Source organism: Gopherus evgoodei, unplaced genomic scaffold, assembly GCF_007399415.2.
Source record: "Gopherus evgoodei ecotype Sinaloan lineage unplaced genomic scaffold, rGopEvg1_v1.p scaffold_38_arrow_ctg1, whole genome shotgun sequence".
NCBI lineage: Eukaryota > Metazoa > Chordata > Testudines > Testudinidae > Gopherus > Gopherus evgoodei.
This window is the reverse complement of record NW_022060059.1, coordinates 2,818,895-2,846,131: the sequence shown is the minus strand read 5'-3', so window position 1 is coordinate 2,846,131 and position 27,237 is coordinate 2,818,895. Positions and strand designations below refer to the sequence as shown.

General features: G+C 49.3%; 1 protein-coding gene across 7 annotated transcripts in view; it reads left to right on the top strand.

The window, feature by feature from the left end:
• Window positions 1-25,167, top strand: part of TBC1D24 (TBC1 domain family member 24) — a 110,249-nt gene extending 85,082 nt beyond the window's left edge. For 2 of the 7 annotated variants that reach the window (XM_030545578.1, XM_030545579.1), the window contains one exon: window positions 1,194-7,225. In XM_030545578.1, coding sequence (XP_030401438.1) covers window positions 1,194-1,348 — 155 coding nt within the window. In that variant the 3' untranslated portion in view covers window positions 1,349-7,225. Of the gene's footprint in view, window positions 1-1,193; window positions 7,247-24,774 lie in introns of those variants that run through there. The other 5 variants (XR_003998167.1, XR_003998166.1, XR_003998165.1 and 2 more) reach the window with 5 other exon arrangements.
• Window positions 25,168-27,237: the final 2,070 nt, after the last annotated feature.

Here is a 27,237-nt window from a genome sequence, read left to right as displayed (position 1 = left end):
GACATTTGCGGAGCACACAGATAACTTCCAGTTCTAGTGACAATGTACCCATTTTGTCAGCATTCAACAACCCAATTATTGAGATCTTTCTCCAGCTCAGGAAATGAAGTGCACCTCTTTGGACATTTTTAGTCTTTTAGTGTTGTTTAATTTTTTGCCATTCTCTTACTTGCTTCTCATTGTTACAGAATTCACAAGCAGCGGCACAATTATTGTTTGCTTCTGCATGTTCAACAACTTTAAGTTTGAACTCTGCGTGATAAGCAGACCTTTTTCTTTTGATTTCACCGTTGTTCATTTTAAATACTAGTATGAAAATAGATTATTATTATTATTATTGTAGTTATAGATTTTGTAGGACTTTATATAGGAATGTCACCTGCTTTATCACTGTCAAATTATCATTATTGTTTGTTTATTTCAAAGCAGCCCTGTAGATCGGCATGTCTGTAGGATAAAAAGGCTATTTCAATTTTATTAGAGATTCCATTGATTCTGCACATTATATTTTCATATTGGCTCGAGACTTATGAGGTCCACTGGTAGAAATGCATGAAGAGATCAAATTACACAGTTGCGGACTGACACCAGTGCTATAGTACTATCGTTAATTGTATGTTTTTTGTTTGGCTTGTAAGGCATAGCATTTAGTGAACTGCATGGGTCAAATGTCATGCAGATCTGCAGCACTGCTCTTTTAGTATTCCTTTCAAGCCAAGCTAGTCCACTAAACAAAGCGTTTGCAACTTTAAAAGGCTTGAGTATTAACATCAATAAATGGGTCAGCAATGGCTCCCGGCCTGTCAGGGTAAGCCACTGGCGGGTCGGGACATTTTGTTTACCTGGAGCATCTGCAGGCATGGAGCCCCTCAGCTCCCTGTGGCCACGGTTCACTATTCCCAGCCAATGGGAACTGCAGAAAGGTAAGCAGGTGTGGAGCCAGTCTGCCTGGATTGTCTTCCATGAATTTGCCAAAATGATCACTTGCAGTTCTGCTAAATTCATTAGAATCCATGCATAGAAACAGTTGTCCTTTGTGCTAAAAGAGAGCAGCTCAACGTTGTGGTGGGTCTTCCTATATTCCAGCTGTCCCTGGAGATAAAGGCCATAAAACCCCTTCTCTGTGTAGCAGTAAGTTTCACATCCTGAGAAATGCAAAAGTAACGTAATGTGTGTTCTTCCTCTCTCTGTAGGAGGTGGTGATGGCCAGGCCCTCTACCTTGATGCAGACCTGAACCATGGGAGAACCAGCCACTGCAATACTTTCAATAATCAGCCACTGTGCTCTGAAAACTTCCAGATCTCTGCCATGGAGGTGTGGGGCTTCAAGGACACTATGAATGTCTGAGGCTATAACCATCATCAAAACAATGAGCCTGTCAGACATCTCAAAATTCTCAAGACAAATACTAATGCAAAAGCCAAGCTAACATAAAAATTCCACCTGGCTCCTTCCGGCTTCGCTATTAAGGAGCACACTAAATGCAGGGCTTAGTTGTTTACTGTTGCTCCTTATATGCAGAATGTAAATGACTAGGTGATGCATCTGGTTAACTCCTTTTTCCTCTGGCAAACTGGATTCAAACCCTGATTTAGGTAACAAGTAGAAATGTGGGTATCTCATTCTAGTCCTGAGTGGACATGTATCCATATGCAATCAGTCTCTCAGGCCAGGACTGGAACAGTAGCATGTTGCTCATCAGGATGCAGGTATATTGGCAGAGCTGTGTGTGGCTTGTACAGTGCCTGGCTCATGCCAATGATATCAGTTTGGCACTTGCAGGAGCAGAATAAAGTGGACTTTGCATATGGGGTCCATCCATCAGGCAGATCCGTGTATCCATTTTCAGCACCCTTTCCTGAGCAAGTCAGCAATGCTTCTGAAAGGAACAAAGACTAATAGTTGTCTTACCCCACATCTGAAAGCTTGTGTTCTTCATCGCTTGCAGAGTCTGCCCCTCTGTAGGAAGCATCCAGTCTGGGAAAGCACTGCCTCAAAGGGCTGACTTTCTGTTTACATTCCTATTACATATCAGAATCGTGACTTCCAATTGTAATATTATGACTCACGGCTCAGGCAGCTAAAAGCCAGCAGGCTATATGCAGGGCACAAACTCTTCCCCTTCTTCGTGGTTCTTGGAAGCTGACATGAGACTTTGCACTGGGAATGATAACTGGCTAGGCAGGAAATTAGCAATTGGATGCAGAAACGCAATGCCTTCTCCAAAGAGAAACGAATAAGGGTGAACGAGTACCTACAGAGACAGAAAATGATCACATCTATCAATTCTGTTTTGTGTCTGGGAATGTACTAGTTCCCCAGACAGGCTTTAGGAGGTGCTGTTTCTATAGCACCTGAATCTGCCCATTGACCGAAGAGACTAGTGCTCTCTCAGTATAAAATGCAGCCAGCTTTGCCAGTAATGCCTTGTGGTGCAAATTGGACAGGTGACAGTCATTTCTTCTTGCCTGAGAGTTCTGGCAGCACTTCTCCGCAGACACGCTTGGGGACTGGAAGTGATTTCCCATTGCCTGACAGCTGAAGTTAGCAGTCCAGCTTTGAGACTTGTCCTTTCCTGGCTTAGTCTGTGTATCTCAACGGAGGATCAGTGTGAGCACATGTTAGAGAGATTCCTCTGAGTACTTCAGCAGACTAACCACTAGTGAGAGGGAGTTCTACAGCCAGGTGGAGGGAAGAGAGAGAGCACGATTTTGTCACCAGGTACATAGTGACATCAATTGCATTAAAATAGAGAACCTTGATTATTACCTTTTTAAAGGTGCATTTATTTTATAAAGGGAGATCTAAATATGCAGTGAAAATCAGTGGCCCAACTCTTAACTAGGCTGGGCATGATCTCCTCAGAATCCACTGGCTCAAGGAGGCTGGCTAAAACTCACTTGCCCAGGCCACATCTAAAAGGACTGTGAGACAGTTGTGTGACTTTCTGGCAGGGCACTGCCTCTCAAGAACCCACTGGCAAAGGTTAGCCTGGAAGATGAACAGCTACTTGTGAAACCATTGTCGGAAGCCCTTCCATAAGAACCCAGGTCAGTAACAGATCATGGATGCACCCTTTTAAAATGATAGATGTACATCAAACTGTCTGTTTGTAATCAGAATCTTTTGCTTGTTGGTGAAGAGCAGCATCACTTACTCCTGCAAAAGCTGGTAACACCACAAGCACTCATGATGGAACAAGGAAGCATTGTCCTTGCTCTGTGCATCCTTGCAGTGCGTGGAATGTGTTTGGAGAGGGCAGCTGTCATGGCTAACCCAGAATCCTGGGCTCTGACCTGGCTGAGTAATGGCTGCAGGAGCAGACTCTTCTATTCTGTCTGAAAAATATACATTTGTCAGTGTTAAATCTGAACAAATATTCTGTTAGAATCTTAAGCAACTTTGGTTCCAGCTTGTTTTGCTGCTCACCTTGAAAAGGCCTCCCTGTGCCTGTGAGGATAGATGCAGTTGACTGACAGCCCATACCATCTGACATGCTGTGGACTTTGCAATACTCTGTTCTGCTCATGGCAGAAGCACATGGAAGGTGAGTGAATGAAGTTTGCCCCTGCTTAAAGACTCAGTGTTCAGATTTGAATTGACTGAACTAAGCCCCTTTTATCTTCCAAGTGATAGCATGCACTAGCCGTGGGGCACGTGTCCACCCCCACTGTTGCACCATTGGGATTCTTAAATTAGCAACTGGCTCGGTTAGTAAAAAATAGTTCATTTCAGTGCCCCCTTAAGATCAGTCAGCAGGAGTTTCCATCCCAGATGGCTTATAACAAAACTGGTCTGAGGAGCTAACTGCCCATTCCAGGGAGGATTCTGGCCCTACATGGTTTGGAAGGTTTCCTATGCCAGGATGGAATATTGACATTTTTACCAAAGTAACTAGGCTGCAAAGGGAGACTAAGCAAACTGAGAGGGTTACGTGTGGCAGCTCTGGTTCCACTGTAGCCTGGCTGTCCCTATTTGCGTGTTGCTGAGAGTGATGGTTAAGTTTGCTGATGCACCCATGGCAATGCTGCTGAGCACCGGCCCTGGAGAACAAGCTCAGGTCCATGATCTGTAGACACTTACTTTATTAACTGTTCTGGTGTGGATGGAATATCTCCCAGTAGCTGGCACTGTAAAATCTCTACAGTGCCTTTAACTTTCCATACAGAGTTCTCACGCCTGTTTCTCGAAGCAAGTTCTTTCCAGACTGAAATAAACTGGTGGTAATTCCTATCCATATGTCTATTAACTGAGTTTGTAACAAATTATATCATCCACCTGCACCAATGGCTGTTGGCTGAAAAGAACCTTGCATGATTGTACCTTGCTTTCTACAAGAACTGGCAGGTGCCCATCTATCTGTTGGATATTGAAAAGCAAATGTCATATCACTTTTGATGTTTAATGGCATCTTATCAACTTCCTTGGACAAAGGATTCATTCAGAAAATGCATTAAGTATCTTGAGGGGGGGGTCTCTTAAATATGTTCTCCCCTCTGCCTCATTCTTCCAGCTTATGTACAGGATGTTCTTAGCAGTAGCTTTCATGTAATTAAGATATCACCTGTCCCTTGAGCTCTGGGTTGGCAGGACTGGGAGACTTTCACATTAGAGCAAATCCCTTCATTTAAGTCTGTCTGCAAAACACATCCAGAGACATTCTGATTTTCTTGCCTTCCCCCACCTCTCCCACATGCTAGACTTGAGCCCTGCCCCACTCCTCAAATAGCATCTACAGAATCCTCCCTCGAGACTGCTAGGGTGGAAACGTAAGCCCACAAAACTGCTTGAATAGAAGATGACAGCAAACTCAGCTTTAGAATACTAGGCTGGTTTTTCAAAGAACCCTCAGGGAGGTAGGCACCCAAATCCTACTGAAAGTCACTGGCATTTGGACATCAGCCTCTTAGCAGCAAAGAAAAGCCCAGTTTTGACCTTTGCCAGGATTGCATTGTGTAGAAGTAGCCGATGCCCCTAATCATTCCAACATGGAGGGCCCACAAAGAATCCCCGAGGGTATTTCTACGCTGCAGCTGGGAGGTGATTTCCAGCACATGTAGACAGACTTGGGGTAGCTCAGCTCAATCTAGTGCACTGATGATAACAGTGTGGATGTTGTGACATAGGGAGCTGGTCAGACTATCTATCCATGTTCAGACCTGTGGGTTTGGGTAGGCTTGGACTTGAGTGGCTAGCCTGAGCCACCATCTCTCCCACCATGTTCACACTGCTAATTTTAGCACACATGCTTGAGCTGAGCAAGTGCAAATGTCTCCTTGGGCTGGGGATCACACTTCACAGCTGCAGTGTAGACACACCCTAAGAAACCTATGCAGATGGCCTGTTACCCTATTTCTGCAGGTGACCATAGCAGAGTCTTTACTTCCTTGTTAAAGGAGCTCACCACATGGGAAATGGGAGTCTGTGGTGAGTGGCTTCTCATGAGGCAGTCTGTGTCTAGGCATAGGCCTTGCAATTTTAGGGAAGGGGAGGATACTCTTATGACTTGGAACGAACACTACCTCACCAGGGTAATTTGGGGGTTCCACTGCATGAACCCCACTACTGGAAGCAAAATGGCTGACAAGAGTCAGTGAAGCTGTGCTAGAAGTAATTTCTCCCCTTGCCCAGCTGGGTGGGGTAACTAGTGACCCCCCTACTGACTGCCATCTGCATTCATATCACTCTTAGGAGGAATGTATTGCAGCAGCAGTTTGTTTTACCAGGATGTGGTGCTAAAAGATCTCACCTGGCTAACCCAACCTGACCAAGAAGCTACAACAAACAAGCAAGAGGAATTGTATTATATAAAGCTGTCTTTCGTATTCTCCTTTTGTAGTTATTCCATAAAAACTAATGCTCCTTTTCTATCTAAATGTTCATGTATAATATTTCTCTTTGTGAGCCTAAGGCAGCTCAGAGCTGTGGCACTATGAGCTGAGGACCTGTCCCTTCCTCTCCAATGGCAAAGATGCATCTTCTGTCTGTGATTAAAAATTGATGTTAAAGAGAAATCCATCCAGGTTCATGTAAATCAGTGAGCGGTGTTGTCCATGTTACATGCAGAGCTCTTGGGGCTGGGTACATAGACCAGTTTTTTAGAAGACTACTAGAGTGGGTGACCTCTCAGAGATCAGGGCTCCAGCTGGAAAGCATGTAGCATGACAAGTTACTTTATTGTAATTCTGAACAGCCTTTGACAACATGTCCCTTTGGTGTGGTATTGCGTATTATCAGTGCCCTTTGATTTATGATGTTAGTGTGGAGCTAAGGTTCTGGCTATTGAGATGCAGCTGCTTCTCTTTAAGAGCATCTCTGGCTTCCTGCGAACCCATTTCTGAGTTGTAACTTTCTATTAGAAGGTTTCTGGGGATGGAGAAGGCCAGAGAAGACTAGAACCACCTCCCGCCTCCCCCAGGCATCTGAAAATGGGCTGAACTTACTGTAAATAGCCTCTGACATACAGCACAGAAGCCAACTGATGTGTCACTGGAAATCTCTGGAAAGCTAATTGCTCTCTGATAATCATGCACTTTTTGTGATAGTCACCTTCCATCTTCTGTCCCTCTCACCAGAGAGGTGACAGACAAGGAGCTCCTTGTGTATTACATTCTCTTCTGTGGAGAAAAGAGACTGAATGGTACTGAAAGGGTTAAAATTATATTTGCAGAAGTATCTTTTAGCCCCCCCCCCCCCAAAAATTTTATTGCATATCAAATCAGCTGCTAATCCCAGCACTGGTATGTTTGAAAACCTAGTACCTACTGATTCACCTCTTTCTGGTTTTGGTTTTAATCCTGAGGAATCAGAGTTTACACTGCCTTTTGTGTCCTCAGAGCTACACTCTGATATCACAAATGGGCAGGGACCAAGACTTCACCTGAAGCTGGGGCAGACGGAAAAGTCAGCTGCTGCAATACACATCTGGAATCCCCGAGAGCACAAAATGCATAGAGGGCTCAGATACTGTCTCATCACTGTATGATAATAGCTCTGTCTTCTGAGCCAATTCTTGTTTTGAAATGAATTTTGTACCAGTCTGTTTGTAGGTGATGTGAATGCAAATTATATTCTGAGTGACATTTTTCTCCAGGTGATTGTAGTGCTGTCTAATTGTGACTTTCTAGGTCATGTAACTATGCCATCCACTAATGTCAGTGTTGAGTGTTTATGTGACTGCACAGAATTTGGGTTGAATTATTAAAATAAAATTTAAATATTCAAGCAGTTGGCTTTTCCCTTTCAGAAAAGCTGTCTGGTACAGATTTCTTGTTCTAAAGCCAGATTTCTAATAGGCACTTGCTCTGCATCGTGAGACATAACCACGTTCAAAAGCTACAAAGAAGAGTTGGTATCTCTATTTTACAGATGGGAAACTGAAGGCCAGAGATTAAGTGACTTGGCCAAGTCACATATGGAGTCTGTGGCAAAGCAGGGAATTGAGCCCAGATCTCCCAAGTCCCAGTCCAGTGTGTTAATCAAAAGATCATCCTTCCTCTCCCTCTTTCCAGGTGTTTAAAGAGTGTTCAGTGCCAGTTCAGTTACATTTCCTGGATGAGGTTTGAGTCCAGCTGCACTCTGAGTCTCCTATGTGTCGTCATCCCTCAGTGATGTTCTGCACAGCACATTGTGCCTTTGTTTACACCTGGGCAGCCCCATTGTCTTCAGATTGTTCTCGGTGCATCTAGAGCCTTATTAGTCTTCAGTGGCTTTGCACAGGTGCAACTGGCATCATTGGACAGTGTTGTTGCACCGGTGTCACTTATGACATAATTTGACTTGCCGAACCTCAGTCACTGGTGATGATGCATGAAACAGAAAGAGCTCACTTGAAACTCTGAACTAAGAGTGAGTCTAGAGCTGGCAGTTAGAAAAAACAGTGCTAACAGTACATTTTATATGGAGATCAGAGACAGCATAGAGCCTTAGAGTGCCATTTTTACACAGTCATTTCTTAGGGTAAAACTGCGCTTTAATTATATTGTGAAGAGCAGGAGGGGGACTGACTGTAAGGGATCACTGAAACAAGCATCCCTGTAGCACTCTGCTCCTGCCAATCTCGGCAGTGGGGAGTAAGAATGCTATGGAGAACGTTTAGCGTAAAGGTAGGGTCTGGCCACTAGAGGCTACTCTTCAGCTGATCTCAAGTGAGATGAGCATGTTTCTTTTGACAGATGCCAGCTAAAAGAACAACTGCTTCTAGCCAGAAAGCCCAAGATTTAGTAAACAATGATGCTAGTGTAAATGTATCAGTGGGTAATGAGGTCTCAGTAGGAATAGGGGTTTCTCTGAGGTTAGCTAAGGAGGTAAAGTGTCATTCTGGTATCACAACAAGCTAGTGCTGGGTAGCAGGAAATGTCCCACACCTAAAACTCCTTTAGTGCAGGGGCTTTTACAGATCAGTAAGCTGGGGTCAGCTAGCCTGGAAAGTCTAATCTTGGGCTTTGGAGCAACTGTCAGTGCTACAGAGCTTTATGTGCAAGTAGCTGTAAGAGTTAAAGCTGTACTGTTTGGGAACTGGGAGGAGGTTGCATGCTTGACTGGCAGTGTCAGGAATAGGAGGCTTGCTGTCCTATGATGGAGCTGTACTTGCTTGTGTCTCCAGGGGTTCCTAGAGATTTCATGCAGATTTCATGCTAGTTGTGCCCGCCTTCTTCCACCCCACAGCCACTCTCCTTAGAAGCTGCGAGCTTTGTCACACACAGAAGTAGGACATTGATTCTGGCACCGTTTCATAATGTCAGCTAAAAAAACTAATCCTCCCACCAGCAAATCAAGGGTTATGATAGACCAAAGGGCCACAGAAAAGCTGTTTGGCTTTGTACACATCCCAGCAGAGGTTTCAGTCCCATTCCAAGCTCTCACTCCCTCGCCAGCTAGCAGGCAGGCTGCCTCTTGACTGTTCTTTGCTTGTTTCTTCCCCCTGCCGCATTGAACTGGCTCTTAGCAAGTTTTCAAACCATGCAGAGGGCTGAACTGGGTGCGTTAGTGTGCACTTCCACACGGCAGTGCCAATCAGGAATCTAGGACCTTGACTTCATGTGCAGAATTACTGGTTGCTGACACCTGATGTCCGCAATGGGAGCAATTGAACCAGCTCTGAACACTAATTGCAAATGTAGCCCAGGACCAAACTCTGCTCAGTGCCCATTGCTCAGGTTAGTTATGCTAATGTAGACAAGGCTCCAAGGCTGTGCACTAGTCCTTTTCCTGGATAAGTCCCATCATGGCTAACAGTGTGGGAGCCTTAGCCTAGACAAGGCCCCAGGTGTGCCATGTCACCTGAACTTGGCCAGAGCAGGTCTGTGATGCTGGATAGTGCCTGATCTGTGCTAGCACTCCCACCCTGGCTACTACTGGTTTATAGTCTAAACAAGGCTTAGCCACAGGTGCTTCCTTATTATTCCAGTACCTGGTCCTTGTAAGTGTAAACACTAGTGGTGCTAGTTGCAGTTTGTGGTACTGCTGCTCTGTTCTTGGCTTTGCCTCATTTTCTGTCTGAATCAGCCTCTCAAGTTTAACAGCACCAGCCACTCCTCCATCCCCTCCCTGCTAGTGAACAGGAGAGTAATTCCAGCTGGCCCTGACTTTCTCTCCCACGTGAGTGGGGTTGGGGTAGCTGACTTCATGAAACCAGACAGCAGCCAGGATGCTGGGGATCACAATGTTCTTCCTTCCTATGTATACTTGGACCCTCCACACCATAAACAAATCAAACTCCACACCCTCAGAGCTGGGTCTGCTCTAGTCCAGCTAGTACCGGCGTCGTTTTGGACAGCTTGGCAGAAGGACCTGGCTGATGGCAGTGCTTCCCTGCTGGCTGCTGCTCGGGTACAGGGCATTTCTCCTGTAGGTCGGCCTCTCGCCAGCTGCTGCACAGTGGCCTGCGTAGCAAAGACCTATCCTTGTCCTCTCACATGTTAACCCCTTCTCCCTGGAACTCATTGCTACAGCATACAAAATGCATCAAACATCTCTCTTTCCACCACAGGCTTTTAAATCTCTGCTTATACTCACCTGGGGTCTGGCTATGCAATGTGGTAATGTACTGAACTTGCTGGACATCTGCATTGGAATTCTGTTTAGATCACAAGTGGAATGAGTTTGACCTCAGCATAGCCCACCCATACTGCAAAATGGATATGCTTGTCAGACTCTGCTCAAGGGAGACCCGAGAACAAAAATCACTGGCATGTCTTCGGTCAGGTTTTGAGATCCACTGACAGAAGTATACAGAAGCCATTTATCCAGCACATGCCTTGGTGATCTTGTCCCTTGTCATGGTCACTGAAATTTACACCATTGGGAAGTTATACATCCTCAGCAGACACACTGTAACTTCAGAGTGTTTGGCAGGAGCAATGCTACAGCACACCAAACACATAGTAAAGGATAGTGTGGTTTGTTGCTTTACTGAAAGATTGCCTCTGTCAATTTGAGTCATGGCAGTAGGCTGAGTCTGAGGTGATTCAGACAACAGGGAGTCTATTAATCACTTATTCCCCATATCACAGAACCCACCAAAGCTCTTCCTTATACCAGCTTCACCCCCAGATGTGATTTAAAGAGAAACAGCCGCTCCCCCACACTAAAAAATGTGTAGTAGGATGAGCCATTCAAAGACAATGGAACAGGGGATTCCATACTTATTCATCACTGCTGTGTGTGTGCATTTTAGGGTGTTAACTCCATGTAGCAAACACTTCGCCTGAAGATAGAATATAGTGCGCTTTAAAGTCAGACTCTTTGATCACCTGCTTCTTTTAAGAGATCTTCATGCTTGTAATTCAGGTAATAATATCTGATCCAACTGACAAGATCTTTAAAAAGTAGAGTGACCATATGTCCCATTTTTGACTGGGACAGTCCCCTTTTTAAGCCCTGTCCTGTGTGTGTGTGCACGCGCAAAACTGGGCATTTGTCCCATTTGTTCTTGCCAGCTGATGATCAGTTGGCAAGAGCAAATGGGACAAATGCCCAGTTTTGCCCAAAAAGGCGGGTGTGCCCCCTGTGGGGTGCGGCAAAACGTTTAGGGGGGGCAAGAAGCTATGACAGCCTGGCAAGGCTTGTGCAGTGACGCCAAGTGGCTTGGGCCAACCCTGTGTGGGAGGAGGATGCCCCCTAAGGCCATCCCCCTCTGGGGGAGGGGGCTTGAGTGAGCTCTGAGTGACAGTGGGGGAAGGGCCTTGGGCCAGCAGCTCAGAGGGGCCTTGGGCAAGCCCCATTCAGTGTCCTGTTTTCCCTTTGGGAAATATGGTCACCCTATTAAAAAGACTATAGCAATGCTGCTATTAAGGGTGCACTTTATCAATGCACTTTAACCCTTCATCAACATAGGAGTATGTGTGAATTGCTCCAGACCCAGCTTTCCTACCCCATTCCCAAGAATGACTCCAAGGTGGGAGTCTGGAATAATTGTGGACTGTAGCACAGGCAATGCTACTTACCAACCTTTCCAGTGCCTCCTACTGGATAAAAGCTGGAGCTGATGTGTGCTCCCTTTCAGCCTGTGCTCATATGCTGTTCCTTAGAGCCACTGTAACTTCAGAGTGGTGTGCTGTAGCATTGCTCCTGTCAAACAAACACTTAGTAAAGGATAGTGTGGTTCATTCCTTCGCTAGAAATACTGCCTCTGTCTTGAATCCTGGCAGTCGGCTGGCTCTGAGATGATTCAGACAACACGGTGTCTATTAATCACTTTTTCCCCATATCACAGAACCCACAAAAGCTTCCCAGGCTGCAGCTATCCTGACAATTATAGATACTAACAGTGGCAGGAGTGAATACTGGCCCACTGAGAGGCAGTGGGGGAGCTGTGGGTTCCCACCCAAGCTCCAATGCCATTTCCAGTATTAGCCTTGTATCTCATTCTTGCATCCTAGGCCTTGTCTACACAACAGAGTTTTGTCAGCAAAAGTTTTGTCAATGATCAAAAAGCACTAAGAAAATTGGTATTGCATGTTCACACTATGCTCCTTCTGTCGGCAGAGCACGTCCACACTTGGGGCACTAGCATAGACGATGAGAGCAGTACACTGTGGGAAGCTATCCCACACTTCAGTTCACTACCTTCTGCGACTAGGTCTTGTGGGAAAGCGGAGTGGGTCGCAGCACATCCTGGGTCCAGGCTCAACGTCCCATGATGCATTGCTTTCCGTCCCATGTGCTTCCATCTTCAATTTTCTGCATTTTTCAATGGTCCTTGTTTGCTGTTTGCCCCGTGTTCTCTGTGTGGAAGGATGGATCCCGCACTGCTCTCCAGTGCTCTGGTAACTGTCATTAACACATCACAGATGACAGTGCGGTTAATTGTGACATTCCTAACTCAACAGAATTCACAGTTGCCTGTCTGACATGGATAGGAGCAACATTAGATTATTTTTTGCATTCACAGAACAGCTGCACACAGTGGACTGTTGCTTTTGGGCTTGGGAAACTAGCACTGACTGGTGGGATCGTATCGTCATGCAAGTCTAGGATGAAGAGCAGTGGCTACAGAACTTTTGAATGAGGAAAGCCACCTTTCCTGAAACTGTGTGTGGAGCTTACCTGAGCACTGCAGCACAAGGACACCAAAATGAGAGGTGGCCTCTCAGTGGAGAAGCATATTGCGATCACTGTGTGGAAGCTGGCGACTCCAGATTGCTATTGATCAGTTGCGAATCAATTTAGAGTTGGGAAGGCAACTGTTGGGACCGCATTAATGCAAGTGTTCAGGGCCATTAATCACATCCTGCTATGAAGGACTGTGACTCTGGGAAATGTGCATGAAATAGTGGATGGCTTTTCAGAAAATGGGCTTCTGTAACTGTGGAGGGGTGGTAGATAACACAAACACTCCAATTTTGGTGCCGGACCACCTTGAGACTGAGTACAGCAATAGGAAGGGGTACTTCTCCATGGTGTTGCAGACGCTTGTGGATCACTGCAAACGTTTCACTGATGTCAGAGTGGGGTGGTCCAGGAAGGTGCATGACGCATGCATCTTCCAGAACACTGGCCTGTACAGAAAGCTGCAAGCAGGGACTTTCTTTCCAAACCAGAAGATTAAAGTGGGGGGGTGTCGAAATGCCCATAGTGATCCTAGGAGACCCGGCATATGCCATGGCTCATGAAGCCTTACACGGGAAACGTGGATAGCAGTAGGGAGTGCTTCAACAATAGGCTGAGTAGGTGCAGGATGACTGTAGAATGTGTGTTTGGCAGATTAAAGGCATGCTGATGATGCTTTTATGGCAGGTTAGACCTCAGTGAGACTCATATTTCTATGGTCATAGCTGCATGTTGTACATTGCACAATATTTATGAAAGTAAGGTGAAAAGTTTGCTCAGGGTGGATTGCTGAGACAGACCACTTGGCTGCTGATTTTGAGCAGGCAGATACCTGGGCTATTAGAGGGGCACAACAGGGGGTAATTCAAATCAAGGAGGTTTTTGAGGCAACACTTTGAAAATGAAAACCAGTATTGTATATTACTATGCTCGGGACTGCAATGCTTAATGAAATTAAATTTTGCTAGGAAGCACTTGTGATTTTTTTGGTCTAGGATTCCAGTAAGCAAATGATTAAACTGTTTGTGTATGTCTTGCTGTCACCTGCTTTCACAATTTGTAGGAAACAAAGATTACTTATCATTCAAAAACTGCTTTTATTGCACCACCACACACACACATGCTTGGTAGGAAAGGAGTACCAGGAAAGGGCTCACTTTCAGAGCTGTGCGTAAATCCACCTATCATTTGAAAAGGTGTCCATGGGAGTGGAGTGAACAGGAAAGCGAGAAGTCCTGGAAAGCAAAAAGGACTGCATGGAGTTTGGGGTGGGGGAATGGGAAAGAGTTCTGAATGTGCTGGAGGGGAGAGCGGACACAGATCTGCTAAGTCTGGAATGTTATGAGAGACTTCAGCATCTGAGTCTGCTCCTCCATAACTTTAATCATCCTCTCAGTAGCGTCCTTAACAAAAGCCTCAATTTCTTTTCTATCCTGCCTTTTGATTTCCCTCCATTCCATGTGTTCTCTCTTTTCTGCATCAGAGTGTTGCAGCAGCTCCCAGAACATGTCCTCCTTGCTCCATCTTAGGCATTTTCTTATCTGGCTGAGGTGCTCCCCCAGGGTGTAGGGGGTTCCTCTAAAGGCCACATCTGCAGAAGCACAAGGAACAATACACAGAAGTATGATTAATAGCAGGCCAGATAGATACAGGACAGTGTTAAAAGGCAGATATATTAGTCCCAGATTAAATAGATCTGTTTTCCCTGGGTAAGGTAACAGGGGCAGTTCCAGAACAAGCAGGAACTTGCTGGAACTCGGAGTAGAGGGCGGGCCCAGGTTCCCCCCGAACCTCCCAACTTCTGATCAGACACAGGAGAAATTGACCTGGACTATGGCATCTACCGGGGGGGGGAAGGTCTCTGGGCTGTTCCCTGACCCACATGGTGAATCTCTGAGGTGAACAAATCCGCCAACTGAAAAGTTTTGTCACCAAAAGTGGCATTGCAGTGTGTATACCTCTTCTGTTTTGCTGAAAAAGCTGCCTTTTGCCGACAAAGCTGTGTAGTGTAGACAAGGCCCTAGTTCAATACCCATGATGCTCTGCTGACTGTAATGATTACAGTACTTCTCTGCAATAGGAACGATCACTGAGCTCATTGTTTTCAAACTCTGTTCTCTCCAGAGATCAGTTCATTCCACAGATTCATGACATCTCTGCTATTTTATTAATATTGTTTAAGGGATGAAGAGTTAGGAGGATTCTCCCTCTCGCCCAAACACCAAGGTGCCCTTTTTGCTCCTCTGCAGCATGCCTCCCTCTCCATCCCCTTTACCTGTGTGCACAGGTGCAAGAGGTGGTACCTGACCTTGGACTCCTGGTCTAATGCTATGTTGTATTGTGCCTAGACTGCTAGGGCAGCTAATTGGTTGTTAGTAAGAAAAACACCTTTGCCAGTAACCATAGTCCCTTCCCAGGGATTCATTCACAAAGGCAGCTTTTTGCTTGTATAATTGTTTTATCTTGGTCTGTGGGGAAGCCAGCAAAGGGTGTGTGGCTGACACAACTGATGCACACTATTCCAGTGCAGCTGTCTGTCGAGTGTCTTTGCCATGCTTCACTAGTTAGTGAAACTTCGCTTATACCTTATTTAATAGCCCCTTTAACTCAATGACATTTTAACTTCACTGGGGACAAGGTGTGCAGCATTGAGTAGGAAATGTACTGGCCTCCATCTAGGCCATAGCCTCACTTTCAGTCAAACCCACCCCCTAACATACTGTACAAACAAAAGTGGAGACCTATGATTGTTCCCCCACACTGTAAAGAGTCTCTAGGGAGACGGGGAGCAGTTTTAGGACCACAAGGCAAAGCTTAGTCCAAGCAACACTCAGCCCTTTAGAACATCATCCCCTCCCTAGGAGACACATATACAGAGTTTTGGTATTGCAGATGTGGAAGCCATGGGGGAATAACTGACTGGCAGGAGAAGCTGGGTTAGCATGTGTTTAATGGGGCCCATAGAGTTGGGAGGGCATAGTCAGGTGTGCAAGTTTCCCAAGTAAGAGTCGGATTATTTTTTCAGGCAGGGCTAGTAGCTGTATTTTGGGCTGTCTTTTAAATCCTCTGGGTCCTTTGGTGCTGCTTTGTGCTCAGGTAGAATCCCCTCCAATCAGAAGAATTCTTGCAGCTGTGAGGGGAGTTGCACTGCTCTGATAGCCAAATAGAGTGGACATTTTATCTGAGCCCTCTCACTGGCCATTAGTCAGGGCAGCTTCCAATCAACGTCCACTATTCCTGAGCTGTGGTGTCGAGCTGTTTAGGGTGAATTCCTTCTCAGCAACTCTGCAAGGAGGGAGAGGCAAGATCTTGGACAGATAACAATCAGTCTACACAAGAAAGAGTTTTTGTCCTGAATGGTGGAGCATGACCTGTCCTCCTCAATCCAGCCAGAACCTACTGGCAGGGTCTGGATCTCTGTTTTCCTAGTAAACAAAGCAGAAGGAATCAAAAACACAGAACACCCAATGCCAGCTAGTTCCCCTCCTGCCTTTAAAATGGTTTTATAGGCAGAGGATGTATGTGGAGCTTGATATTTAATCAGTTTCTTGCTAACTGATGATCCTGCACTGCTGAAGTGCGAGTGGAAGATTGATAGCAGTGGCGACTCCCAGAAACACTTTTTGATGTCAGTGCTCACGCAATTCAGAAATAATGATGACCCGCTCAATTGCCTGTGAGCTTTTAAAAAGCAAAGGGACATGAAATCTCAGTAAAAGTAAACACACTCTGAGCCCAGCAAAAGATACATACCACACTGAAGAGCAATAACATTCAGGGCAAGGATGAGAAGCACTGATTTGTGCAATGGGCATGAGGAAGAAACAGGAGAGCTAGAAAACTAGATCTTCATTTCTTAGCTTATTGGCAGTAAAGCACCTCTCTTTTGGCACACTGTCCCCTCTCCAAGCCACGTTAGGACAGCCTTCCTTCAACAGGAAACCAGGAAAGGACCAAAGCTTAACAGAGGTTCTCAGACTGCTTCATAGCAAGGACCGCATCTTAATAGAGGGGTTGTCTTGTAAAGGTATCCCTTCCCACATGTGATTGTGACACACAGGCCCACTGGTGGTTCACTGCTCTGACAGCAACTCTTGTGAGGCCTGTCATGCTCACTACACCTAACACACTGTTGTTATAATATGCTCTCTAAAAGGCGTCCTGTAGGTATCATACAAAAAGGTAACATGCTGGTCCAAAAATCGTGTGTCCAGAATTATAAATATGCTAGAATTATGTTCTTAAACTGTTTGACAAGCAATGCGTAAGCCCTGTCTGACTTAGACAAAGGATTATGACTTTGCTTGTCTGATCAACCTGGTCATCTGGCAGAGACGATGAAGGTACACTTATATGTAAGGTAAACAAAGCTACCAAGGAGAGGAGAAGATAGCATGGCATCTACACTACAGCAGAAGAGAGAAACTTTGGGCTTACTTTTCAAATACATTTCAGCAGTTTACTGGACTATAAAAAGAAACGAGAGAGAACCCCTGAGTTATCCTTCACCTAGGGAAACAAGGAAACCAAGCATTTTGACCTCTGTTTTGGATCCTGGCTAAGGACTAGCCAGCTGTGCAGGAAGAATGACTATGATGAGACACCTTCTATGAACAAAACACTCCAGTTTGTTAAATTGAGTTTCAGCCTTAGTACAGACTCCCCCGATTTATGCAAGCGTTCCATTCCGGAACACCTTGCGTAACTCGAATTTTGCGTGTCAGAAATGTATACCTGACCATTATGCCAAAAAAACCCAACACCCTATTTCTTCTTCGAGTGCTTGCTCATATCCATTCCAATTAGGTGTGCGCGCACCGCATGCACATTTGTCGGAAGATTTTCTACCCTAGCAACACCCGGCGGGTTGGCTGGGTGCCCCCTGGCGTGGCGCCGCTATGGCACCGAATATATACCCCTGCCGACCCGTCCGCTCCTCAGTTCCTTCTTACCGCCCGTGTCGGTCATTAGAACAGTGGAGCGCGGTTTAGCTGATCTCCACTTCCCTAGCTATTCACTCATTCTAGTACTATTGTGTATATAGTTTTATAGTTTTATAGTTGTAGTTAATACTTTTAATAACCTTTTGTAAACCTAGTTAGTGTATATAGTTCAGAGGGTTAGGGATTAGCCCCTTCCCCTCTCCCAGTGCCCAGGCCCATGCCTGGTTCACCGGGCTTCAAACCGTGCTCGGCCTGCCGGCAGTTGATGCCAACAGGAGACCCCCATGACTCCTGCCTAAAGTGCCTAGGGGAATCCCATCTTACAGATAAGTGCCAGATTTACAAGTCTTTTAAGCCACGGACAAAAAAGGGAGCGGGACTTTCATCTTAAGCAGCTCCTAATGGAGGCAGCCCTCACTCCTCCGTCTTCAGCACCAAGTGCCGCACAGTCTGCGCCGGGGAGAAGTGCCTCGTCGGCACCAGAGAGCGCAGGCACCTCCAGAGATGATGCAGCCTTCGGCTTAGCAGTTTTGCATTCTGCAGTTTCTCACTCCGACCCCACCGCCTAGGTAAGGCTTGGGATTCACCTAATTGGAACGGACATGAGCAAGCACTCGAAGAAGAAAAGACTGTTACTCACCTTTGTAACTGTTGTTCTTCTTCGAGTGCTTGCTCATATCCATTCCAGTAGGTGTGCGCGCGCCGCGTGCACGTTCTTCGGAGACTTTTACCCTAGCAACACTCGGTGGGCCGGCAGGGCGCCCCCTGGAGTGGCGCTGCTATGGTGCTGGTTATATACCCCTGCCGGCCCGCCGCTCCTCGGTTCCTTCTTACCGCCCGTGTCAGACGTTGGAACTGTGGAGCGCAGCATGCTGTTCTCTACCTCCCTAGCAATTCACTCATCTTCTCTTATTGTATATAGTTCGTTTAATTGTAGTTAGTTAGTGTATTTAGTAGTTCAGTTTGTGTAGTGTAGATAGTTTGACGGGATTGGGGGTTAGCCCCTTCCCCGACCCCGGTGACGGCCCATGCCCGGCTCACCGGGCTTCAAGCCGTGTGCGGTCTGTCGTCGGCCGATGCCCACTGGTGACCCGCACAAAGCCTGCCTTAAGTGCTTGGGCGAGGCCCATCTGACAGACAAGTGCCGGATTTGTAAGGCCTTTAAGCCCCGAACCAAAAAAGAGCAGGACGTTCGCCTCAGGCAGCTGCTGATGGAGGCAGCGCTGACTCCCCACTCCTTGGCACCGGCACCGGCACCGGCACCGAGATCAGCCGCTTCATCGGCACCGGAGCATACCTCAGGGAAGACTCCGAGTCACCAGCCTTCTCCAGCACCGGCTTCTACCAAGCACCGCTCAAAGTCACCTACGAGCAAGAAGCGCAAGCCTCCTGCGGCGGCCGTGCCTGCGCCGCAGTCAGAGCGCTTAGCCAGACCGGACCGCCTGGCACTGCCGTCTGCCACGACATCAACTTCCGCCGCACCGTTGACTCCGGCCCCAGACAAGCCGTCGAGTCCGGTGCATACCAGCTCCCCGGCGCGGGCTGCGGTTGAGCTTGTCGTGCCCTCCACTCCGGAGGTGTTCTCCGTGGCACGGGACCTGATCGCGCTAACGGAGCCTGAGCTGCCTCGACCCCTGGCACCGCTGGTGCGGGTCCTCCAATCCACAGGCAAGCCAGCCCTTGTCAGACCTTCTTCGCCCGGTAACATGGGACTTCGTCACTCTCGGTCCCGATCCAGGTCCTGTAGACACTCATGGTCCCACCATCGTTCTCAATCATGCGGCCGCTCGCAGTCCCGGTACCACTCCCCGTCGCGGTACCAGTCGTACTTGCGGTACCGCTCGAGGTCCCGGTCGCCGTCCAGACACTACCGGCACCGTTCCAGGTCCCGTCATCACTCACGGTACCGGGCTTCTCGCAGCCGTTCTCGACACTACGGCTCCCGGCACCGGTCGACCTCCCGGCACCAAGCTGGTCGCAGGTCCCGGTCGCAATCTCGGCACCGTAGAGGGTCGCGGCACCGCTCCCCGGCACTGTGTTGGGACGGTTCCATCAGACGCAGGCACCATCACTTTGGGGTCTCCGCACCGCCATGGCCATCTCATCCACCATCAGTCTCCTCTCATGCCGGATCGGCGTCGTATGGGGACTCCGACAACCAGCAGGACCCTCAGCAGTGGTCCTTTTGGACTCCTTGGGCTTACCATCAGAGCCAAGGTGCCCCACATCCACCGCCGCGCTCAATGCCCTCTGAGCATAGGGTGCCAGAGGCCACGATGAGCAAACCCCCTCCAGAGGATGCAGAACATCTCCCAGCGCTGGGCTCGGATGTGCAAGACCCAACCCAGGATGTCCCACGATCACGACTCGCTTCAGGACCCAGTGGTCCGTGGGGTCTCCTCCTCTTCGTCACCAGACGAGGCAGTAGCGGGGACGTCCACATCTGGACCGCCACCAATTGACCTCCGCTCGCACCAGGACCTCCTTCACCGGGTCGCTCTTAATATAAACCTGCCCGTGGAGGAAGTTCCTGAGGTGGAAGACCCAGTGGTCACCATTCTGTCAGCGGAGGCCCTGACAAGGGTTGCCCTCCCCTTTATTCGTACCCTACAGGCTCGAGCGGATACAATCTGGCAAACCCCGGCTTCCGTTCCACCTACAGCCAAAGGGGTTGAGTGCAAATATATGGTCCCATCCAAGAGGTACGAGTACCTGTACGTACACCCTCCCCCTTGTTTGTTAGTGGTTGAATCCGTTAACGAGCGAGAGCGCCATGGCCAACAAGCCCCTGCGCCTAAATTGAGGGAAGCCAGGCGCATGGACTTGTTGGGAAGGAAGATCTACTCTGCGGGGGGCCTCCAGCTCAGAGTGGCGAATCAGCAAGCCCTCCTGAGTAGATACAATTATAACACATGGTAGTCGGTTGGGAAGTTTCTCGAACTAGTCCCGCAGGATTCCCACCAGGAGTTCTCGGCTCTCCTGGAGGAGGGGAAAAAGGTGGCTCGAACCTCCCTCCAGGCCTCGCTAGATGCCGCTGATTCGGCAGCTAGAACAGTCGCCTCAGGGATCGCCATGAGGTGCATATCGTGGTTGCAGGCATCCGGTCTACCACCAGAGCTGCAATACACTATACAGGACCTACCATTTGATGGTCAAGGCCTGTTCTCCCAAAAGACAGATCCACGCCTCCAAAGTTTGAAGGATAACCGCGTGATCATGCGGTCCCTCGACATGCATACGCCACAGACCCAGAGGCGACCTTTCCACCCTCAACCTCAGCGCCATTATCCCCCGCCTCGGCCAAGACAGGACTTCTCCAGAAGGAGAGGCCGTAACTCCCGCAGACGCCAATCGGGCCCGCAAGGGGGTAACAACTCCGGACCCGCCAAACCACCGGCGGGACCGAAGCCAAACTTTTGAGGGTGCGCTCAGGAGCACTGTACCAATTACCTCCCAGGATCCTTTTCAGTTCTCCAACCGCCTTGCCACATTCTTCCCTGCATGGTCCCAGATAACATCGGACCGATGGGTTCTCAGCACGGTTGAGTGTGGTTACCGCCTTCAGTTTATTTCGTCCCCTCCTTCCCACCTTCCCTCCCCGTCCCTCTTCAGGGACCCCTCTCACGAGCAACTCCTTCTGCAGGAGGTTTCGAAGCTCCTTGCGTTGGGAGCTATAGAGGAGGTTCCAGAGCACCTAAGGGGAAGAGGGTTCTATTCCAGGTACTTCCTAATTCCAAAGCGAAAGGGGGCCTCTGGCCCATCCTGGACCTGCGAGCTCTGAACAAGTTCATCACGAAGTTCAAGTTCCGCATGGTATCCCTGGGAAACATTATACCCTCCTTGGATCCCGGAGATTGGTACGCTGCTCTCGACATGAGGGACGCATATTTTCATATTGCAATTTACCCCCCACACAGAAGGTTCCTTCGCTTCGTGATAAACCGCCACCACTACCAATTTGCGGTCCTTCCCTTTGGCCTCTCCTCGGACCCTCAAGTATTCACAAAGTGTATGGCAGTAGTCGCCGCCTACCTCCGCCGCCATCGAGTTCACGTTTTCCCGTATCTCGACGACTGGCTTATTCGAGGGACCTCCGAGGCTCAGGTTGCCGCACACGTAAGCGTCATCAAGGACCTATTTTCCCATCTAGGTCTGATCCTCAACCTAGACAAGTCCATTCTGCTTCCTACGCAGAGGATAGAATTCATCGGGGCCATGCTGGACTCGAATCTTGCAACGGCCAGTCTACCTCCACAGAGGTTCCAGGCTATAGTCTCTCTCATCCAGAGGCTACAAGCCTTCCCAACAACCTCTGTCCATACCACCGTCATCCTACTCGGCCGCATGGCAGCGTGCACTTTCGTGACAAAGCAAGCAAGACTACGCATGCGCCCTCTCCAGACTTGGCTTGCCTTGGTTTATCGTCCGCGCAGGGATGCCCTGGACATGGTAGTCACAGTCCCAACAAAAACCCTGGACTCCCTCAACTGGTGGCTGACACCTTCCCTGGTGTGTGCCGGTCGCCTGTTCCACCCACCACAGCCTTCAGTGTCATTAACGACGGACGCTTCATCCCTGGGCTGGGGTGCACACTTAGGGCACCTTCACACCCAGGGCCTTTGGTCCTCGCAAGAGCTGGCGCTGCATATCAATGTTTGCAAACTGAGCGCGGTCTGCTTGGCATGCCAAGCCTTCCAACACCATCTACAGGGCCGTTGTGTTGCGATTTTCACGGACAACACAACGGCCATGTATTACATAAACAAACAGGGGGGCACACGGTCTTCTCCCCTTTGCCAAGAGGCGATGCGACTGTGGGACTTCTGTATAGCCCGTTCGATAGACCTCGTAGCCTCCTTCCTTCCGGGAGTCCAGAACTCTCTTGCAGATCGCCTGAGCAGATCCTTCCTGTCCCGCGAATGGTCCATCTGTCCAGACATCCTTCTTTCTGTATTCCGGAAGTGGGGCTTTCCCCAGATAGACCTATTTGCCTCCAGGGAAAACAGGAAATGCCAGGTATTCTGCTCCCTTCAAGGCCGCTCCCGGGGCTCTCTCTCGGACGCGTTCCTGATCCCCTGGAAGGGATATCTTCTCTGTGCCTTTCCACCCTTTCCCCTAGTGCACAGAGTCCTGCTCAAGCTCCGCAGGGACAGGGCCAGACTGATACTGATAGCCCCCGCATGGCCGAGGCAACACTGGTATCCCATGCTGCTCGACCTATCCCTAACGACCCCGATACCACTGCCACTCTGCCCGGATCTTATAACGCAGGACTTCGGCAGGCTTCACCATCCAGACCTGCAGTCCCTACACCTGACGGCGTGGCTACTGTCTGGCTGAACCAATCCGAGCTCCGCTGCTCTGCCCAGGTCCAACAGGTCCTTTTGGGAAGCAGGAAACCCTCCACGAGGACGACATACCTCTCCAAGTGGAAGCGGTTTTCTCTTTGGTGTGCACAACGTTCCCTAGTTCCAGAGGCCGTTTCGATCCCTCTTATCCTGGAATACTTGTGGTACCTCAAGGAACAAGGTTTGGCACTCTCGTCAATAAGGGTGCATTTAGCCACCATCTCCACCTTCCATCAAAGGGAGTCGAACAGTTCCATCTTCCCTCACCCGATGGTTTCGAGATTCCTTAAGGGCTTGGAGCGCCTATACCCACCGGTTAAGCCTCCTTCCCCTACCTGGGATCTCAACCTTGTTCTGGCTCAGCTCACAGCCCCATCCTTTGAGCCCTTGGCCACTTGCTCGTTGCTGTACCTGTCCTGGAAGACGGCCTTCCTGGTGGCTATCACTTCGGCCAGGCGGGTTTCGGAGCTCCGTGCTTTGATGGCGGACCCCCCGTATACGATCTTCCACAAAGACAAGGTGCAGTTGTGCCCGCATCCGGCTTTCCTCCCCAAGGTGCTCTCAGCCTTCCACATTAATCAGGATATCTTCCTACCGGTCTTCTTCCCGAAGCCGCTCGCATCAAGCAGGGACCAACAGCTTCACACCCTTGATGTCCATTGAGCCCTCGCCTTTTACATCCCAGAGGACAAAGCCCTTCAGGCGCTCGCCCCAGTTATTTATAGCGGTGGCGGAGCATATGAAAGGTATGCCTATATCGGCTCAGAGGCACTCATCATGGGTAACGTCCTGTATCCGGACGTGCTTTGACTTGGCCCACGTCCCGATTGGCCGTCTCACCGCTCACTCTACCCGTGCTCAAGCCTCCTCGACCGCCTTCCTGGCGCACATTCCCATCCAGGAGATATGCCGCGCAGCTACCTGGTCGTCAGTGCATACGTTCACTTCTCACTAAGCGCTCGTGACCCAATCTAGAGACGATGCCGCCTTTGGCTCAGCAGTTCTGCACTCCGCAACATCTCACTCCGACCCCACCGCCTAGGTAAGGCTTGGGAATCACCTACTGGAATGGATATGAGCAAGCACTCAAAGAAGAAAAGACAGTTACTCACCTTTGTAACTGTTGTTCTTCGAGATGTGTTGCTCATATCCATTCCACACCCACCCTCCTTCCCCACTGTCGGAGTAGCCGGCAAGAAGGAACTGAGGAGCGGCGGGCCGGCAGGGGTATATAACCGGTGCCATAGCGGCACCACTCCAGGGGGCGCCCTGCCGGCCCACCGAGTGTTGCTAGGGTAAAAGTCTCCGACGAACATGCACGCGGCACGCACACACCTACTGGAATGGATATGAGCAACACATCTCGAAGAACAACAGTTACAAAGGTGAGTAACCGTCTTTTCTTCAAGATGTGTTGCTCATGTCCATTCCAAAACCCGCCCTCCTTCCCCACTGTCGGAGTAGCCGGCAAGAAGGAACTGAGGAGCAGACAGGTCGGCAGGGGTATATATTCGGTGCCATAGCGGCGCCACGCCAGGGGGCGCCCAGCCGACCCGCCGGGTGTTGCTAGGGTAGAAAATCTTCCAACGAACATGCACGCGGCGCTCGCACACCTAATTGGAATGGATATGAGCAACACATCTCGAAGAACAACAGTTACAAAGGTGAGTAACCGTCTTTTCTAGCTTATGGAACTTTTTCCGTAAGTGCGGATTTGCATAAATTGGGTTTGCATAACCTGGGCGGCATCTGTAGTGTATTTCACTTGTGTTTGTTTGTAACCATTTCTATCCTTATTCCTGCCACTTGGTATCACTTACACTTGTGTCCATTTGTTACTAAATTTGTTTTACTTTTACTGTAAGCAAGCGATGGGAAGGGTGTGTTAACCACAGATAACCTAACAGTCTGCTGTGTGCTATCTCTTTAGGAGCAGTGAACTCAACACTCCAGGGAAGACAGTTTGGGGACAATTCAGGGCTGGAAAGGCTGTCGTCACCCTGCAAGAAGTAAGCTGGCTGATGGAAGCCTCGATGAAGTCAGGGTGCTGTAAGCAGGTTCTTTATATCCAGGCTCTGAACCAAAGCTGCACAGGAAAGAGGCAGCCAGGATTACAAGGCAGGCAGTGACACAGCCCCTTACCTGTCTGGATTGAACCCCAAAGCATCCCAATATCTTGTAGACTGTCATGGTTATAGGGCTGGGTGTATCTCTGTCCCATTCTGGTCTCTCTGAGTGCACACTCAGTTCTCATGCCTTTACCTCTCCTGGGATGGAATTCCAGTTTTCCCTCTCTTAGCCCTTGTCTACACTCATGGTAGCATGTCGAGTACAGGCACTGCATGTGTAATTACTCACCATAGTGAAAGCAGGCTGTATCCACCAGCGCTGCCCAGAGGATTCAGGGGGCCTGGAACAAAGCAATTTTGGGGGCCCCTTCCATAAAAATAAAGTTGCAATACTATCGAATACTATATTCTTGTGGGGGGCGCTGTGCCTTACTTGCTTCTTCCCCTCCCTCCCCCCGCCCCGGGCAGCCCTGGTATCCACATTTGTCACTCCAGTACGTTGCTACAAGCAGCAGTGGAAGGCGCTGGCAGGGGGAAGGCAGTAGGGAAAGAATCTAAGTGCTTCTTGCACACCACCCTGCCAGAGCCTTTCCCTGCTGCAAGAGCTTTCCATTGCTGGCATTGGGCAGGCAGTGGGACCCTACACTGCTAAACATACTAGTGTGGGCATGGGAGACACTGCTTGGGTGTGTAGGGGGTTCAGGCATGTAGGGCTCTCTGCTTTACTCACCTAAGCTGTGCCTCACCATCTAAACTGCTATTTAGACCCATGCTAGCTGAGCATGCAGTGTCTATACTATGCACCCAGCCACTACTGTACAAGACTAGGCCCTAGGGCTACAGTATCCTGCGTACCCACTGGGCTTACTGGTTCGTCACCTGCAGTTGGTGCCTTTGGGAGTCTGTGACCAGTAGTGAATATAATGACCAAACAGCCTTCTTAAAACAGTGTGGTAGTTGTTCTCATAGTAGAAACAAGGCATAAGAGAAAAAAGGCTTTAAAACAACAAACACTCACACCTATGTTTCTCTTAACTAACTCTGTGCTAGCTCCTGGTGGGACACCAGGCTGGCCCAACATCTTAGACTCGCCAAAGTTCCTGTGTCAGTCTGGTTATCCTGACCAGCTCCACTTTAAACCAGCCAGAGTGCCTGTGTTCCTGGACTTTGGCCTCTTTGCTAAAACCATTTTGGATGGCGCAGCCAGAGGACAAGCCAGCTCCTCAAGCCTATGGCTCTGCCATTGTCCTGTAACACCCCTCAAGTGTTTTCTGAGGAGTGTCATATCTTGAGCTATGCTTCCCTTCCAGCTTGTTTCTTCACACTGAACCCCAATACAGTCATATGCTAAATATCCCAATAACCAGGTCAAATTCCAGTGTCCAGCTGTTATTGCAGAGCAGCTCCCCATCTATCACAGTGACCACCTCTCTTTGCAAGTGTGTGAGGGGAGATATGGAGCAGCTTGTGAAGCCCCAGACCCAAGCTCATCGCACAGTCACAGCATATGGGCTTCAGTGGGACAGAGGTGTAGTGCTTTGTGCTGGCTCTCTGCACCAGGGTGAATGTCATGGGGTGTGTGTCTCTGGGGCCACAGTTAGGGTGGGAGCTACGATCAGCTCCCACATGTCTCCATGTATTCAGCAAAGAGCTGTTGACAAAGCATGGTTGAAGCAGATGTGATCCAATGCCTGATTCCAAACTCCATTGCTCTCCACTCAGTAGCGTAGCTAGCAGGGTTCAGGGGAAGCAGCCACTTCCCCTCAGCATGTTTTCAAAAAGTGGTGTCTGCCGGGCCGGCGCTGGCAGCAGCACGGCCCGAGGAGCCATAGGGGGGCGGCAGGCACAGCCGGAGGAGAGAGGGGGCCGGCTCCTCGGCCATCACACTCCATGCTCAGCGCGGCCCCAACATCGCCACAGCCACCTTCTGCGGTGGTGGCTCAGGGCTCAGCGGCCAAGCGCTCCCCACCCCTTGCTCATGTGGCGGGCGGAGGGAGGTGAATGGGCCCCTGCACCTTTAAGGCTGCCTGGCTGGCAAGCCCCGTGCAGAGCACACCGAGTGCCGGGAGCAGGCTGGGGACAGGCGGCGGCGCAGGACGGAAGGTGAGTGGGGGGGGTCCGATGCCTTGCACTGAGAGTTCTGGGTGAGAGGCTCCCTGGGTCTGGGCCCGCAGGGCAGGGGCACAGGCCGTGCTGCCTGTATAGGGGGCCCTGGCATGGCGCAGGAGCCTGGGGCAGGGGGGACTGGACCCTCGGACCCTGCGGGTGGGGCCAGGCGGCACAGCCCAGCGGGGAATACCTGCAGAGCGCGCTGGGCAGGAGAG